This window comes from Natrix helvetica (genome assembly GCF_964273705.1).
Source record: "Natrix helvetica genome assembly, chromosome: 4".
NCBI lineage: Eukaryota > Metazoa > Chordata > Lepidosauria > Squamata > Natricidae > Natrix > Natrix helvetica.
The window spans coordinates 33,774,175-33,793,421 of NC_138550.1; the positions used below are offsets into that span (position 1 = coordinate 33,774,175).

Sequence of the window (19,247 nt, forward strand, 5' to 3'; positions counted from 1 at the left end):
CTGCATTACAGTATACGAAACAACACAAGCCTGGTTTAACTCTTGGTTTATGGTTTAGGGCTAGGCTGTAATGCAAATTGTGGCAGTTGTGGTTTAATGCCATATGTCAGTTTACTCACTGAATACATTTTTAATCCTTAAATCCAGAGGACCCATTAGGAAGCAGTGTGTTAAAAAAAAGAGAAACAGATCCTCCAAATCATGATGTTTGAATGTTATGTTCTATCCAGTTTAAGTTCAGGACTGTTTTCCCACAAATCTTAAAGAACGCACTGCAGATTTACAGTGTTTTAGCAATGCATTTTTCAGCTCTTTGGCTTTCCATAGCCTGTTTGTAAGAGCCAGAAACTGAAGAATACGTTTAATTTTACTACAAATATCTCTTATCTCTAGTGAGCCGACCAAAATTTAATGGAACGCTCCATTCAGTTTAGACAGTGGACCCAAAAAGGAAGCGTGCAGCGAAAGAGGAAAGCGCCCGAGCATCGAAGGAAGGAGACAGCCACCTGGCAAATACAATACCGCACAGCAGTAATTCAAGTCCGAAGAAGCTAAAATTGTGTCTGCTTTAAAATGCCAAAGCAGCGATCGATCACACGGGCCTGTGCTTGCGTAATAAAAGCGAACCGGCCAGCGGAAGGCGGAGCGAAAGCATTTTGCTGTCGGTAGCTCCGGGGGTCTAAATGCACAACTATCAAATCAGATAAGAGGAAGTGGACGAGGCGAGCGTTCGGTTCGGCTCAGTCGTCTCGAATTGCTGCATAAGTGGGTTGCTTTGCATTCCCGCCTCTCCTTCCAATGACCTGGGGAGGGCGGCACAGGATCGTAGCTGTGAGTGAACGGCTTTCTGTTGTCGGGGGAGGGGGTGGTGGGGTAGATGATCCCATCGGGTGAGCGAGAAGGCCTCCCCGAAAGATCAACCCCATAATGAACCAAACAGTGCGGGAAGCGACGGGTGCAGCAGCTGCAGAGGAGCGACTTGCGATGCCTGCTAACGGGGCTATTGAAAACGTTCTTGCTTCCAGATTCGGTATAGCATCTTTCTGGTTTCGCTGTGTTTTTTGTCTCCCCTCCCCCCCCTCAATCCTCAGCAAGGTGACGATCTCCTCTCCTTTGAGTCTCGTTGAAATGGTTCGATTCATGTTAGCGCGGGGGGAGGGGGTGAATTAAAAATGATACGACGAACCGAACCGAGCTTTAACCCGCTTTTTGCTGCAGTGACCACCTTCGGATTTCTATGAACCGTTTGTTTGTGAAAGGAAAATAGTTTTCTGCCACCAGCAATCTTGATTCTTTTGTCTTCAAATAGATCAGAAGTCCAAATTTTACTTTTAGTGGACAGTGAATGGACTTAACATGAAATGGGTTTCAGTGCAACCTTGAGCATCTGAAATTAATTGTCCAGGAGGAAGGGGGAATGCTAGCCCTGTTCTAACTTGGGTTTCCTTCTCTCCCTCTGTTATTTCTTCTCCTCCACAAAGTGTTATATTTAGAGAGGGACAAATAATCTCCAACTGTCCACAGGTAAATACAATCTAAAATGGTGAGAACCTGTTCCATCCTAGTTGTATTTCATTTTTCTTGTGCATTTAATTTCTAGTCAAGAAAGACAACACTCATAAAAACACAAGAGCCATATTATATCAGAGCAAAGACCCATGTCTTCCATGTATTGTTTCCCACAGTAGCTTGCTATATGCCCCCCAACCATATGAGAACATGAGAATGTTGCCTTGAAATTCAGGACCCCAAGTTTGGTGTGGAGCTGAGGAGAACTTAATTCAAGAATTTGAAAGAAGTGGTTTTTTTTACCTTATTTGCCCATCCAAAAATACAAATCACCAACTATACAGATAAAGCAAAATAATAATAATAATAATAATAATAATAATAATAATAATAATAATAATAATAATAATAATAATAATAATAATAATAATAATAATTTATTAAGAGGGTCTCAAGTGTTTTTATATAGTACAGAAACAAATGATACAATGAAATATTCCAAAATATTTGGAATGTCCAGAACATTTTAATATTATCTCTTAAGTGTCCTCTTTTTTATTTCAGTTAGCTAGAATCATTATAAATACCTTGTAGTCATTGTTCGGTTAATAATCTTTTGATAAAGTCAACTATTTATCTTCTTTAGGAATTAATGCTCTATTGCCATCTAATATCTTTCGATTGCCTAGAATAGAATACTCACTTTTTGCAAAGGTTGTAATAATTCATCGTTAAAATATTTATAACAAGATCGTGGCAAACTGAAAAAGAAATCAAGAGAACAATTGCAGAAGGACTTAGTTTTCAATGGTTCTCATTAGTACAATTAATTTAATCTAGATAAGATAAACTAAATTACCAAAATGATTTATGACTGTATTATTTACAAATGATGAACGTGTTATTGCTAAAATGATTAAGCTTTTATTGAAATTTGAAACAGAAAAAGAACAAGTTAAAGAGTACATGATGAAATGGGCCAAGAATTTTGGTTATAATATACAGATGGACCAATGGGACAAGATGGGACTAAAAGGACTGGAATTCATGCTTTGTTTTAACTTAAGCGAACATTTAACAAAAGGATGTACAAGGTTACTTCCAAACTATGTTGCAAATGCATATAACTATACCAAGAGTTTTGTAGACTAATATTAAGTTGAAACTAGATTGTTGTTGATTAAAAGTAGTTAATTGTACATCTTCAAGTAAAAAAACCTTATAGATAGTCAATTAAAAAGACAAACAGAACATTGTTTTTTTATATGGCAAATGCAGCAAGATTACTCGATGTACAGGTTATACAAAGGTTATGTACAGACATGTGCAGTAAACTGCCATGATCTCAGTAACCGATTATCTCAACATCTATGACCTCACCTAATTAGTAGAGCCAGTCAGTACCAGGAACTATAGTGTTATGTGAAGCCTTTATCCTGGCTGGGATGGTCTTAAGAGATTGACAAGTAGAATGTACCATTAAGATGCAGTTGCTACCTATGCTCTGGCTCTGCTTGTTAACACTATATAAAAGCCAAATAAACTCTGCGTAAGGCAGACAGACATTTTGGACACAACCTGCTGTGATGGATTTCTGAGACCAACATCTGGCGCCCGAAGCAGGGACAAAGGCACCCTACGGGGAGCAACCGCCTACATACTTACCTCCTGTCTGGAACAGACCCCGAAGTGCACTTTCGTCCTACGGGACCCTTGAGAGGTAAATATGGGTTGCAATCTGTCTCACCAGCAGCAACATGTACAAGAACTTAGATTCTTGATACAGAAGTCAGGTGTTACAGCACCTGAGGCATGCATAAGGAAGCTGGCTGGAGAGATAGGGAAAACTTTACATTTTGAACCCTGGGCTCCAGTAAAGATATTACATCCATGGTCTTAGTGCTGTCAAGCAGTAGAAAAATTTGGCTCTAAAGTTTTGGCAGGACAACAATTGTCCACAGCCTCCACCTGATTATGATCAAGTAAAAATTCTTCCCCGAAATCATCTTTAATTGGGCTTTCACTTGAACAGCGATTGAAGTAAAATCTATGGGTGCAACTAGCTAACATCACACACGCTGATGTCTTTTGCCTATCTGAATTATATGACATGGAAAATTTGCTTTTTACATGTTTGGTTCCTGTTTGTATCCCGCTTGTAGTAATTCAGCACTTCACTGGTTTGAGTACATTGCTATTGAATGAAAACTTTAACTATAAAAGTATATCTAGTTGGGGGTTGATTGCCTATGATCTGCCCCCCGATGTAATTGTTTTGTATACTCCAATAGTAGCAGTTTCTGAGAATATAACATGCGCAAAAGTAGTTAATTGTACATCTTCAAGTAAAAAACCTCACTGTCTTCATATTAGTTCACCTGCTTTAAGTTGTACAGCTTTTGAGACTTCTTTTCACTTTGCTTATGCTTGACTCCTGCAAGGATGGTTTTTTTATATGTCGTCAAGAAACTTTCAATTATATTCCTGCTAATATTAGTGAAGCACAGTGTTGTCTCAGCCAGTTAATTCCTGTTTTGCTTTCCAAACAGCAACTTCACTCAAGCTGTTCTCAACGTGGAGTCACGCTAGATAGCACTTGTGACTCAGAGATAGCTTTGCTTAATAAAGTAGAATACGTAGCATTGGCTATATTTATAGTGGGTGTCCCAGGGCTTGCTGCTTGCACTTATATTAATATTAATGCTGTTGTGTGCAATTTGGTAAAAATAATTAATGCTACCTTTTTAGCTATTTTAGTAATTAATGTGTTGTTTCAATCTTTCAGATGAATCAAAAGCACCAGTTCAATATTTTATACAATTTGGCCTCTGATTTGAAAATTGATACTTTAGGATCTTGGTGGGAAAGCTTTAGGCGTGGGTTGCCCACAGGCTGATTGGGAAATGTCTTATGTTATTTAGTCATTATTTGTGCTATTTTGATTGATGAGTGCTGTTTTGTTCAGTGTTTTCCCTTCCTTTGCAATATATATGTGTTGTGGCCCAGCAGGAGCCGTTGGAGCTGCCACCAGACTCCGAGAGCGAGGGTCCCTATGAGTCGGCTCTGGAGGACCCTGGGCAGGGTTCTGACTCTGAGCAGGGATCGGAGAGTCTGGTTGGCCACCAGGAGGCGCCTGAGGCATGGAGCAATGGTGAGAGCCAAAGGAGGGGGGCTCTGGATGCCATGCCTTGGAGCAGTGGGGAGGAGTCACGGGACAGTGACTCAGACATAAGCTGGGAGTTCTTAGATGCCTGTTACTGCCCCGCCCACAGGGGCAAGGAGCAAGGGCGCAGTTACCGGCGGTAATTGCTCTCAGCTGCTGATAAGTAGACTCCTCTTCAGTCTATAAAAGGATTGATTGAGCATACGCCCTTTGCAGAAGTCAACAATGGAACTATTCGGAAAGTTCTGTCTTGGAAGCTTAGCATGCTGGACAGCTGCTATTGTGTCTCTGTCGGAGGGTTCTGAGAGTCTTGTCGTGGTGGATTGCTGCCAAGGATCTGTCTGTCTGTCTGTGCAATAAATCCTGTTGAAGTAGTTTTGGTCCGGAGTGTGTCCTGTGTTGGCGAGGGAAGAAGGGGGGTCTGAACATATATGTATTACAGCTTTTTGCCCTAAAACCCTCTTCCATTCTACCTCAGGGTCAGGTATACAGTATGCCCTCTATAAGCAACTGTAAGGATGTTCCTTTTTTTATTATGACACTTTTATTAACTTTTCTTATGATACCTTGTCTAACAAAATAAAAAAGAGTGAGATGTAGAGGTTATACAAAGGTTATGTACAGACATGCGCAGCAAACTGCCATGATCTCAGTAACTGGTTATCTCATGTTTTTTATTAGTTTATAAAATATTTTAATAAAAATATTTTTTAAAGAAGAATCAATTTAATACAACCTCTATTTTAGTAAAACCAACAAAATAATTCCTAATAGATTACTTATATGAATAATCATACTTTTTGTGAAAAAAATCAAAATGTAGATTTTTAAAAAAATTATCTTTCCTTAAAATGGTCCTAGACTTCAAAATGTGTGGATTTCTAAGATGTTCTTGCTTCTGTGTTTTTTATATTCAGGGTTTGTTATTTTGTTTTTTTTCTTTGTGGTAAAAAAAATTGAAACAAAACATTATTCCTATAATTGGCTAAGCTTAGTGTCATGATAAAGGAAGAAGCTATCTGAAAAGTAAAAATTATCAATCAGGATCTATTTACATCTGATTATAAGAACATAAGCAATGCCTTGCTGGATTGGTTCCCTTGCCATCAATAATCTGCTCTTATAGTTGTTAACAACTGCATACAGAAGCCTACTAGTTTCCCTGCAGATGGGTTTCAATCAGTGGTGGGTTGTGGAACGGGCTTGCTGGAGGCCACCTGGACATGTGCAGTGTGCGTGCATGTGTACACACACATGTACAGCACACACATGCGTCTTGGCGCTTCTACGAGCCTCCGTGATGCTCCAGCTGCTCAGCGGAGCGTCGTGCTGTGCGCATGCGCGGAAGCGCTGAAGACGTAAAAGGACGGTAAGAAACAAGGGTGTGCGGGTGAGCCCTCTAGAGCACCGTACCGGAACGGTATCTGGTGCTCCGGGCTGGCTTCGGTACGCCCGTACCCGAGCGTACCGCCTGCAGCCCACCACTGGTGCCAATGACAATTACACTGCCACAAGTCTCATAGTCATTGATCCCCATCACTTCCATCAATTGGCCCTATACTTTTTTGTAATCAGCTAAGCAGGTAACCAGCACCACATCTCATGGTAGAAAATTTGATTACATGTTGTGTGAAAACAGAGTTCCTTTTGTCTGTCCTGATTTTTCCAAGGTTGTTTGTTTGTTTCCTGCCTTTATTATTTTTACAAATAATTCAAGGCAATGAACATATCCAATACACCTTCCTCCTCTTATTTTCCCCACAACAACTCTGTGAGGTGGGTTAGCCTAAGACAGAGAGATTGATTGGTCCAAACTCGCCCAGCTGGTTTTTAAAGCTAAGACAGGACTTGAACTCATAGACAAGCTGGTAAGACCCTTGGGCAGGCCAGCAAGGAATGGGGAAGGAGCTGGGAAGCATGGGTAGGCCAGCACAGACAGATACTAGGGAGAATAGATCAGCAAGGGGACATGGGCAGGCACTGGAGAGAGTAAACTGGCAGGAAATGTGAGCAAGCAGATGCTGTGAGTGAGTATGCTACCGTAGGTGGTGCAGTGGAGTATGGATTTTATATTCTGCAGTTGCCTCTTTGGGAGAAAAGGCAGCAAAGGAGAGACTAACTGAGTGACTTGTGACCGTCCTTCCAGATTCTCCATTGTCTTTGCTTGTGGGAAACCAGTAGGGAAGATCACAAATGACAATCATGCAGAATGCTGCAGCAATCTAATTGAAAGCCGAACACACCGTTCACAATCACATGTCTTAATACATAAATACAAAATATTTAACTGTAATCTATTTTTTCTCTCTTTTGATGATTATAAAATCTTTGAATATTATGATTGGTTTGTCAGTACTTTATAATGCTATTGTCAGCCATGGAGGCCATGGATCGTCAGGGCTGCCACATTTAGTGTGGGGGAAACTGGGAGGGGGGGGGTGTTTGCATGGAATTGGTAGAAGTATTTAGCCAACATTTTTCTCTGAGAGTCAAGGACTTTCAGCCTGTACCTGGAGCGGCGTGACTGGGAGGCATCTCCAGTTGGGATGGTGGATGGATTGGACCATGTGATGGACATGTGGGTGCAAAGGAAGGAACTTCGACTTTCCTTTGGGTGGGGAAAACCCGAGAGGTTCCAGATTTGGGTTTTCCCCAGATGTGCCAATATGACATCTCTAATGAACCTTTGAGGAACTTCTGGCCTTGGAGTCTTCATTGGTTGGAAGTATTTATTGGAACTTGACACACAGATCACAATCACAGGAGTGTGGGCATACTGTCAATTAGAACTTCAAGAACTGGTTGTATATGTCATTGGTTCAGTGCCATTGTAAGTTTGAAAGATCTCTGAAAGAGTGGTTACAGCGTGAGGGCTACTTGTATATCTTTCTAATATTGTTGATTCTCAGATGTACACATATTTCTATTAGCTGTATTCAAGCTCTAATCAAAAGTTTAAAATTCTTTACAGAAAATGGTGATGTTACAGAAGCCTCTTGATGATACAGTATTTACGTGATGCTGGATAACAATGAAATTGACACCTGTGGAATATGGGCAACGTGGCAGCATCTTAAGTGGGTGAGAAAGAGATGAGGGGATCATGTGGCCTCATTGCTCCAAAGCACATATTTTGTGCTTCTTTCTGGCACTGTTGGTTATTTTGGCATTAGTCCACAACTTTTATCAACTAGAGGTAAGTTACTTAACCCTCCCAAGAAGTAGCCAAATAATTTGAAAGTTCTTCGTTCTTATCATCCAGGTCTTCCCATGACATGGTTTTCAGTGACTTTGAATGCGTTGCTCCGGAGTTCTTATTGGTAAAATATCATGTCTTACTGTATAAATACCATATATTTAACTGTAATCTCTTTTCTTACTCTCTTTTGATGATTACAAAATCTTTGAATGTTGCAATTGTTTTGTCAATATTTTATAATGCTATGCTCTTTGCGTACTATACACCCACCTCTGAGCCTGAGCCACTTAGAAGGGAAAAAAGGCAAAGGTATGAAATTGATTAAAATCTTATCAATTACAATTAGCAGCTACCAGCTGGCTAATTATATTAACATAAATGAGCCTTTTGGTATCCTAACTTGAGCATATTGGACTTTATGGGGACCTGCACTGCATAGAAAATAAGAATACATAGCTTGTTTAGTCCATCTCTCTGCTCTGAAGGGAGGGGAGGGGGAAAAACCAGATCAATCAGGCACATAAGTATGTATACTGAGTATAATGGCAAACACATACCGGTAACTGAAAGATATTCTTCAAAGGTTTGTGAAAATCAGAATAAATTAAATAGTTCTTACATTGCTAGAATCTCCAGTGACCACACTACTACAGTTTGATGCTTCTATCTTTACTTCCTCTCTGTTTCCCTCATCTAAAGATATGTCCCCTGGCAAGTCAATCATTATTAGTTTTGTTGACTGCATTTCCTATTTAATTTAGACTAATAACAATTTATTTTCTGGAAGATATCAACAGCTTGCTTCATTATATTTCCACTGCAACTCTTAATAATTAGCTTCATTACATTCAAGAAGAGCCATCAGAATCTGCTTCATATGTTCCCCTTTGAATGAAATTCTTCCAACCAATGTGCAATTCAGCATGCATTCTCTCTACAATAGGAATCAGTTAACACTGCATTAAGATCCTGAAACAGAAGAGTGGGTGTGTGGCTGGGTATTTGGAGTGTAAAGAAACATCACATAAAAATCCTACCATGCACAATTTTTTGTCAAATCTCAAGCACCATTTGTTGTTAAAATATTGCTTTATGTCATCTAACTTTGGTGAAGAACAAAACCAAAAGATATGTGATGTTTGCAATGGAATCCATGAAGAGTTGGCTAAGATTGGTGAGTAAGGCCCTGCAGGATTCTAAGCCCTTCCCCCACAAATTATATTGCATCCTTTTACAGTTCTAGGGACAGTCTATTCAATAAACTTCATGTTCAACTACTCATGTCTATGTGCTAAAATTAGTAGGAAATAAATGAAGTGATGACTTCCTTCAATTGCTTTTCTTCCTTTATGTAGACTAAGTAAGCAGGAAATCTTGTACTAAGGCTAAACACTTTTCAGAATAAAAATGCAGGCTTAGCAAGAACTCAAGTCCTTTATAGACAATAAGGTTATGAGATTAAAGAAAAGCTGAAAGAAAGAAAAATAGGCAATGGCAGGAAAATAACAATTCTGAGATTATTTCAGTGGCTCTTTCCCAATCAGATATACAAACATAACAGATACAGACAAAGAACTATAATAACTAAGCATTTTTAGTTAGTTCTGAAAATAGAAGACGTTAATTCTATCAATATAATAAAGAGTATTAGAATTGAGTGGTGTAATGATATCTTAAATACTATGGATAAAGTATTTACATAACTAATGGAAGCCTGTAATCCCACATACATATAACAATCTTTTATAACTAATGAAATAGAGAAATACAATTCGGGTTGCGTGGTATTTCTTATGAACCATTCCGATTTGATGCTGCTGAAAAGTGCTAATAAAATAAATACAGTCATATGATTCTCTTGCTACAACTCTTGTTTGAAAGAGTTTCTTTCTTTTGTAGAATCTCAATACTACAGGTTTAAAGTGGTTGGTAGAAGAGAATGAATCACAACACCCGTTGCATACAACTAGAACACGCAGAAAACTGTACTGTGGTTATGAGCATCAGGTTTTGTCCAAGATTGAACAAGAGGAAGAAGAATCTTTATTTGCTGCTCTACAGTGGCCCAAACCTCCTGAGAACAAAGTCCCCTTTGTAAGGAGTACTGACCCTTTCCATAGCAATTTTATGATACTAAATAATCATGCAAATTTCAAAGTTGGTGATCAGCTGGAAGTGCTTGTCCAGATGAGGGATTATGACGGAAACCCGAAGCAATATGGTGGCGATTACCTTCAGTCAAGAATTCATTCTGCAGATCTGAAAGCAGGAGCCATTGGAAGAACTGTAGATTATCAGAATGGATCATACAGAATTTTTTTCACTTTATTTTGGCCAGGGGAGGTCACAATATCTGTGTCCTTGGTTCATCCTAGTGAAGGAATCCAACTCCTTCAACGTTTACAGGAAGAAAAACCAGACAGGGCGTATTTTAAAAGCTTATTCAAATCAGGAAGGATTTCAGAAGTTACAATATGCAATGTGTGTTTGCCTGGGGACATGCCAGTCTGTAATTTCACAGATAGCTATACTGGAGAACCATGGTTTTGTTACAAGCCAAGAAGACTCTCCTGTGCCACTAGGATCAGCCATTTTAAAGGGGGATATAAAAAGGGCCTTTTAACTTCAGAAGAGAGTAACTTTTTCCAAAGGTACTTGTTTTCTTAGACTCTATGTTTAATATTTGTTTTGTATAAGTTATTACTTTGGTTCTTTTCCAGTGGTGGGATCCAGACGGTTTAACAACCAGTTCAGTGATTGCGTGCGCATGCGCCTGATGCCACTCTGCACGCGTGCGCGGTTTTAAGAATACTTACCTTCCGTGCTACTACTGGGGGGTAACACAACTGAGATGCGGCAATCCGCTCTGCTGTGCGAATCAGCAGAGGAGATGTAGGTCAGTATAGTGCAGGAGCGGGTAGGTGAACCCACCTGATCGTCGGAGCGCACCGATTCACTCTCAACTGGTCGTCAGAGCTACCGGTTTGCCTGAACCAGTCCGAACCGGTAGAATCCCACCCCTTCTCTTTTCTTTTTAAAACATGGGATGGTGAAAGACTCTTCTTGAATTCCTTTACTAGGCTAAAATTGACCTTTTAAATAAATGCCAAAGAAGCAAAACATCTGTACGGTTCTGCTACAATTTTTCTAATTTGCTGAATAGTATAAAAGATAGCATTTTAGTGCCAAATTTATGGCTCATAATTTTCATCAACTCTGTTATCTTAGGGCTTTATTGCTGTTGCTTTATATACTCTACTTTTAGTTTTGACAACGGTAGCAATAAAACTTGGCTCTTCAGATAATAGCCCTATATTCAGGAACTTCTTTATAGTAGGAACTTACAGACACGGCCCAGTTAAATAAATTGTTTTAGTGTAAATACTAAATTAGATATGCTCAGAAGTTATGACTACCATACTGGAAAACAAGAGATTATGCCCCATATCTGTCACTAGAGGGAAAAGGCTTAAATTTTAAACCTTTTCCTTTAATTTTTTGATTCAGAAGACTTGGGCCATTCTTTTCTCATCCCTGACAGTCAGAAAAAACTGCTTAGTATTTAACTAATAGTACTGTTGGGCCTAAGCACCTCTGAGTCATTTTGCATTCTTTTTACTTTGTGTTACTAGGAAATTATTGGCTTTTCTCCCCAAATAGATTAAAACAATCAATGTCTAAAAATCCAAATATTTTTGTGTTTGAAACTTTCTTTAAACACTATCACTAATTTTAAACAAATTTGCCCAAGATGCTTTGTAGACACATATTATATAAATATATATAATATATAATATATATTATATTAATATAAATTTCGCTAGTGTACGTGCTTTAAAAAAATAGCAAACATTTTTTGTTCCTTTGAGGAACATGTCTTTTTAAATATCTTTCATGACTTCTTTTGCATTTTTTACTGTGGAAAGAAGCAATTATTCGCTGATGTTGTTGATAAGCCTCACAGTAATGTGAGCAATACATCATATTGGTAATAAATGCATTTAGCAATGAAAAATACAATGGAATGTTATTAAGTCCTCTTAACTCAGTTTGCTTTGATATAATTTGTACTTTTCAACATGAATCTTATATACAGAGTTTTACAATTATGATTAGTGAAGGCATTTCATATAACTATTTGCTTTTGCATCAGAGGGAAATATCTATTGCTGTCATCTAGGAAGAAATCTCTCTAGTCCTATTCATATTGAGATATCTATATTCAGAAGAAGACATAACTGTGTCAGTGACACAATAGTGTTCAAGTTAAAAAGCGATAAACAATTGTGACTTTTTTGTATTTAGATTTTTTTAAAAAAAAAATTTTGTCCCTTTCTTTAGTGGTGTGAATATAAAAATGGCAATACCTTCCCTCGGGCCTGATACTGTGATTGTTAAACCTTTGGAGACTGCAGGTAAAGTAACAGTTCGAAAGTTTTGCTTTATACTATTTAAACTTGTTCTTATAACTGCAACCATCAACAGTGTTTCAGTATTGTATGAGAAACTGTTGAAGAGCTATGGATAAGAGTTCTATTATTGTATTTAATGTCAGGGATCCAAGTAACAGACCCCATGCAGACCCAAAACAGACATTTAAATTATTTAAAAATATTACTTAATCATTATATATTTAGGGATGAAAAATTCTTCACGTTTTCTACCTTGCTTATTTGTTGAAGCAACAGTTCTGTTGAAAAGGACACTTGGTATGTGCTGGCATGTATGTAGAATCGCTCAGGGACAATTTAAACAAAACATTTATTTTCCTCCACAGCAACCATGTAGCAGCTGTGTGAATCCAAGAGAAGATTCCAACTGCCAATTATGCAACCTTATGTTGGATTTTATATCTGAATCATATTTATCCCTTTGAATTCAGATCTCCGGACCTTCCCATTAATATCATATTGTAGAATACTATTAGAATACTTTTACTACAAATGATTGAGAATGTAGTATATTTATGGTTAAATTGTTAGAATGTTAGAAGCTGTCCAGAGTCATTTGTTATGACATGGGCAACATAAATAAAGTAAATAAATATCGATAATATATCCAAAAGTGCATTCTTAAAAATTCTACTATACCATCTTTAAAAATATCAAAGATGGCCAATTTAAAATAATATAATTGCAATTAATAATTAGATAAATAGTAAATAGCGTTACACTTATCGTGTTTCTTTTTTCTTTTCTTTTTTGCTAAAGGCTCATATTTTAGATAGTGTATATCTTATGACTTCCTACATTTATGAAGGAAAACAGTTGCCTCTGGCATTTGAAAATGTATATTTAGAATATGTATCTGTCAACTTGCTATCTTGCTTATTTGTTTGTTTATTTATTTATGTTGCAATCATAAGACTCAGTTGAGTTTTCCATATAATTGAATTCAGTGATTCAAAATTGTCCATGCTTGTCCAAAAATTCACCTGCCTGCCAGTGCAGTTATCCATTATATTATTAAGGGTAAAATTTGTTAATAGCTTTTTGGAACATGGATGTTGTAGTATTTTTGTTACAATGGCGTTTGTAAAGTTTGCAGACATGATGCTTAAAATTATAAAATTGCTTTTGCAAGACTCGTATGTGATCTCTTATTTTGTTTCAAGCTACAATTTTAATGCACGACTCCTCATTTCTATTCATTAATTCAAAATGTTCTCTTTCAGAAATGGACAGTCTAAAAAGATCTCACAACTCTGATGTATTTCCTTCTGGTTATTATTATCAAGATGAATGGCATCAAAACACGCAGTTGATTCGGCGTTTTAATAGGTCATCAGATATTACTGAATGTTTAGAGGGAAAACTTATTTACTTGTTTGGAGACTCTACAATCAGACAGTGGTTTGAATATCTGACAAAATTTGTTCCAGGTATGTTCAAATTGATTCCTTCTAAAAGAAATTCTGCAATAAATAATTTTGGTATAAGATCACAGTATTTTACCAGTGTTTATCATTTTGTTACCAGTGTAGTTTGGGTGATATGCATGTTGTTTTTTAAAATTTTGAGAGAAACATTGAAAAGAAATCCTAAACCTACAGTTTTCCCGTCCCCCTCATCCCCCTTTATGAATATCCCATTATTAGGCTATCTGGCACTTTCTAGAAGTTAGAAAACCTAAGTCAAAATTAAATGTGGTTAATCTTTTGCTTAATTTCAGAAGCTCTTGACAAGAAAGTAGGTGCAGCTAGGTGAGAAGGAAGTAAGTTGTGGTATTTGTGGCCCATCATCTTTTGACAGCTGCCATTTAGCATGCAATCCCAAAAGTCTCACCTATGAGAAGAAAAACTATCCCATTTGTGGGCTCCAAAGAAGAGAGTTGCTGTTCTACTGAACAAAAATGAAGGAATCTCCAATGAATTATATCTGAATTATATCTGACAGCAAATATAATAGGTGCATTTACAGGTCCTCGTAACGAATCTATTAGATCCCAGCTGCACAAACCCAGATGGTTATTAAATGGTGGCAGGAAACAAGACTGTAGATCAGGGGTGTCTAAACTTGGGAACTTTAAAACTTGTGGACTTCAACTCCCAGAATTCCTCAGCCATGCTGGCTGGGGAATTCTGAGAGTTGAGGTCCATAAGTCTTACCAAGTTTGGACACCCCTGTTGTAGACTTTTGAAGGAAATTCTGCTGGCTGACTTCTCTATACTAGAGCAGAACTGACATCGAAGGGGTAGACCGCTGCAGTACTGCTCAGAAAAGTGCAGAACATTTGAAGCAAAGAATTTGAGAAGGAGAATAAAGAGAAGGCGTATTCAGGTGATTAAGACATTGGAAGTTTTTTCTTCCAAAGAAGTGGTTATGTTTGGGGCTATAGATTTTTATATTTTTTTCATTCCTTTGAAATGGTTAATTGAAGATGCAAGATTAAACCTTCCATTTAATTGTCCTTTGGATGATTTTTCAGAAGGCATAATGCTAATCCTAAATTAGTTTTATGTTACTAACGCTTCTAGGTAGTGATAGGGTGATGGCATACAATGATATAGTAATTCTTTTTTTTTTAAACAGATCTTGTGGAATTAAACCTTGGAAGTCCTAAGAAAGTTGGTCCTCTCATGGCTGTGGATCCAAAGCACAACATCTTATTAAATTTTCATTGCCATGGTCCTCCCATTCGTTTTTTCGTAGTTTCTAGCAGTGAGCTGCATTATATTGCCAATGAACTGAATCGTATTGTTGGTGGGAAGAACACTGTGATAGCCATAACTATTTGGTCTCACCTTGGCACTTTTCCTATAGAAGTGTACATCAGGAGATTGAGAAATATTCGCAGGGCAGTTGTTCGGCTATTGGACCGGAGCCCAAAAACATACATAGTTATCAAAACTGCCAATGTTCAAGAACATGGGCCAGAAGTTAGCCTTTTCAACAGTGACTGGTATTCCTATCAGCTTGACAGAATAATGAGGAAGATGTTCTCAGGAATTGGGGTGTACTTTGTGGATGCTTGGGAGATGTCACTGGCTCACCGTTTGCCACATAAATTACATCCGGAAAATATTATTGTCAAAAATCAGTTAGATGCTTTCTTGTCTTTTATATGCCCACTGGAAACACACTACAATTTCTTACCTGCTTTACATAATAAAATGTGGTCTCTATTTGTATAATTCAGCACTTTGAACTAGTAAAGCGTTGCTGAATTTTTGTGGTCATAATTTGCATCACATCTAGCCAACTTGCACAAAAGCATGCACATTTATATTTATTGATGGCAGGGAGATTTTTGTATGTATATTATGTTTCCACACACCTAACCCTACCCTTTTATAATGCATGTATTGCAGTATTCGGGTTCTACACCTCACTTGCATAAAGGGTTTTGTTTTGTTTTACTAGGACTAAGCACACTTCAGACATTATCGAGAAAAAGTGCTTTGGAACTTAGATGAGCACTGAGCCTTTTTCATGTTAATTAAAACAGCCATGTCTGCCATGCCTGAAAAAATACAGCAGTGATAATTAATCACCCCCAAAATAGAAGGGAATATTCTTCTCTTTTTCTTATTGGCCTCAGCTTCTTGTCTGATTTATCCCTTTTGCCAGTTGTGTCAATTCAGCTTTTTGTCTGATTTCTAAAGAGTTAGAGATAGAATAAAAACAAAAAATAATAGGCACGTTTTTGGAAGAATTTTGGTTAGAACAGATGTAATTAAGGCAGGCATTACATGTTTTAACTGAATAGTCTCTATGCAAGAAAATCACTAAAGGAGGACTACCTGTATTTTAATCACAATAAATAATTATGAGAAGTGATAGTGGCACCAAAAGTTTAATGAACACTGCATTCTTTTGTCCAATAGTTTTACCTTTAAAAATACCTTTAATCCTTGACATAAGCTATTACATGCTTTCTTGTGGGGTGAGAATGATTGACCATTGTGTTTGTGTAAGATTTCATAAATACGAACCTTATCAGCCAAAAAGGAACAATCTATTTGATCCATGTTATGATGTAATTGCTCTTGATCCTATTTTCATGCCAAAAAATAAACAAGTCTCTCCAATGTCTAGGAATTCATTTCTGTTCTGTCCACAAAAATACCTAAATAAAAAGAAATGGCAAAGAATTAAATATTCCTTATCTTAAATACTCTAAAAATTCCATATATTCCATTCATAATATTTTCAAGTCAAAGTAGTAAAAATATCTTCATGAATCAAACTAAAGCTTGTATGTTGCAATGTTACAGGTAGTCCTTAACAACCACTAATTTAATGGCTGTCTGAAGTTACAATGGCACTGAAAAAGTTACTTAGAGTATGATCATTTTTCAGACTTCTGACCGTTGCAGCATCCCACCATCATAAAAAGTCATTTAACAACTCTCTTGCTTAACAATGAAAATTTTGGGATCAATTGTGGTTGCAAATTGAGGATTACCTGTACAAGATCTTAACTTCCATGTCTGAATCTGTCCCATCACATCCAAGGGCCTCTTGCTTTCCTGCTTTAGTTTTACCATCTACTGCTTCATTTCTCTTGAACTGTCAAATGGGAATCAATTTTAATTCTAGTATGACAATCAAGCTGAAACCGGTTTCCTCAGTTTCTTCAAAAGACAAATACTCCAGGGCATAATATCTTTATAAGAAGGAGTTCACCTGACATGGGATTATTTTTCAGTTTTTGACCCAGGATATATTTCATCATTTTTAATCATGTAGTATACTGAGACGGATATAAATTACATTTATATTGCCAGAAGATATTTCCCATGTCTTATGAAGTTATTCTTGTTGCTTGCGCTTCATTCTCTTTATAAAAGGCATTTTGTATGGTAATTCTTGAAACTGCTTTATCTGCAGTGTTGGCAGATTATAGTAATAATGCAAAGGCATTTCTCCTACATTAGGTAAGAAGCAGACTCTTCCCCATCTCTCCCCCAGGTAACTGGACCAGGTTTGAAGGTGATGCTCCTTTGGTGGCCATATACTTTATGTCTGCATGAAAAGTACCCATGTTAAAAATAATGGAGTAATGGAAATAATGGGACTTTGAAGTGAGATTGGAGGCTTTCTCAGCTGTTGCTGCTTTGCAAAATGGAGATCTACATGTCAAACTTGGGAATTGAAAGTTTCTAAGATTCATTGTTGCATGATAACAGTTTTAAAAATACACTTCTCAGTGGTGAATGTCTGCAATGTTTGATATATATATATATGGAAATATTTAATATTTTACCAGTGATAACACAAAGAAATGAGTTTATAACCATTGTGATTATTGCTATTAACATGCAGAAGTCTACTTAAATTTCCTGTAAACAATGGATTTTATGAGCTAACAATTTGCTATCTGATGACTTTACAGCAATCATTAATGCCACATTTGTGTAAAACATTTTATCAATCAAAATGTATATTATTTTGAATTTACTAAATATTTAATTTTTACTTTACCCTGCCCCATGCTGTCTTCTCTTATTGCCACACACTGCACTGAGATAGTATAGGACACAAATGACAATTGACCAATGATCACTTTGTCATTACAGAACTGAGCAGGCCAATGAAATGGCATATTCTGTGCTGCCTGACATCATAGCCACAAAATTATATTATTTTTAATAGCGAATGATATTTCCATAATTGTCTCTTCAAAGCCACACAAATATGTTGGTAGCGTAGAAAAAGCAGACGCAGATAGGAGTAAGGTTGTGCTGGGAAGACCACCCGATGGAAGGCACCCTGATGGGAAGGGCACCCACCCAGAGCATTGTTCGGGCTCCCTTTTATTGTCAAACTTCTCAGAATAGTAAAAGCTCATTGGACAGAAAATCCACTTGGCAACTATTGATTGGTTTACAGATGCATGCTTTCCTCATGGACACTTCATGACATAGATACGTGATTCTCTACTTAGTTAATATTTTGCTGCATGGAATGTGATGTCTACATGTAAATTCCATTGTATCTTCTTGTAAGCAAAAGGATTAAGAGGAAGAATGTGGACTTTGACTGATTAATCTATGTGGTTTGCCAACTACTGAATAACCAATTAACCCCACACAAATACATACAAATTGGTGTTTTCTCATCAAAACCAATATATTTCAACATGGATTTTAGATTTTTGCCATTTTACATGGCTGCTTCTGAATTCATGTGAAGGAATACAAGTAACTCTCTATTCAAATTAAAGTTCTTCATTGGGCTGATGTATCAAAACTTTATGATTCTTCACACATTGTTTTATATATGATAAATATAAAAAATGGCAACTCCAAGACTATAAATAGGAATGTAAACTGGAATTTGCTACCCAAAATAGAATGCTCAAATCCTACAGAATAGAATTGTCAGATTACAAATTATGATCGTGAATTCTGGTATTTGGCATATGCTTTTAGTATGAGTGAGTGAGCATTCTTCTATTATTGACGGCTCTCTATAATCTAGTACAGCTTGATTTTATCTACATATGCAAGCCTTAAGATATTAGAGAGCTTGACAAAACTCTAATTTTATACTGTTTAAAAAAAGTTGGGCTATGGTGGATGGCCAACCAGTGAGGTGCCATCACTGGAAAAGGCAGCTCACCTGGCCATACCTATTGACCCTGCTTTCCATGGCTTTGTGAATGGAACAGCATGTAGTTATGGGTTACATAATACTGTCCTGCTATTGCCCTAAGAAAGAAAATATTCTGGCCAGTCTTCTCTTTAATAATTTGTGAGAAAGATGGGGATTTCAGAGGCTGAGCAGCTTCCCCATACATTGGAAGACATCCTTCTTTTTATCCTCAATCAGTATCAACATGAGGAGGAGGAATAGGGAACCCTAGGTCAGTGATGGTGAACCTTTTAGGCACCAAGTGCCCAAACTACATGTGCGTGCATGCCTAAACAGC

The 19,247-nt window shown here is 37.3% G+C and overlaps 1 protein-coding gene across 1 annotated transcript; it reads left to right on the forward strand.

Annotated features, from left to right (window-relative positions):
• Positions 1-659: 659 nt before the first annotated feature.
• NXPE3 (neurexophilin and PC-esterase domain family member 3) lies at positions 660-16,403 on the forward strand. Its single transcript, XM_081950759.1, has 6 exons — positions 660-1,030; positions 7,644-7,868; positions 9,771-10,522; positions 12,213-12,286; positions 13,546-13,752; positions 14,903-16,403. Exons 2-6 carry the CDS (start codon positions 7,776-7,778, stop codon positions 15,502-15,504), a joined length of 1,728 nt encoding a protein of 575 aa, XP_081806885.1. The 5' UTR covers positions 660-1,030; positions 7,644-7,775; the 3' UTR covers positions 15,505-16,403.
• Positions 16,404-19,247: the final 2,844 nt, after the last annotated feature.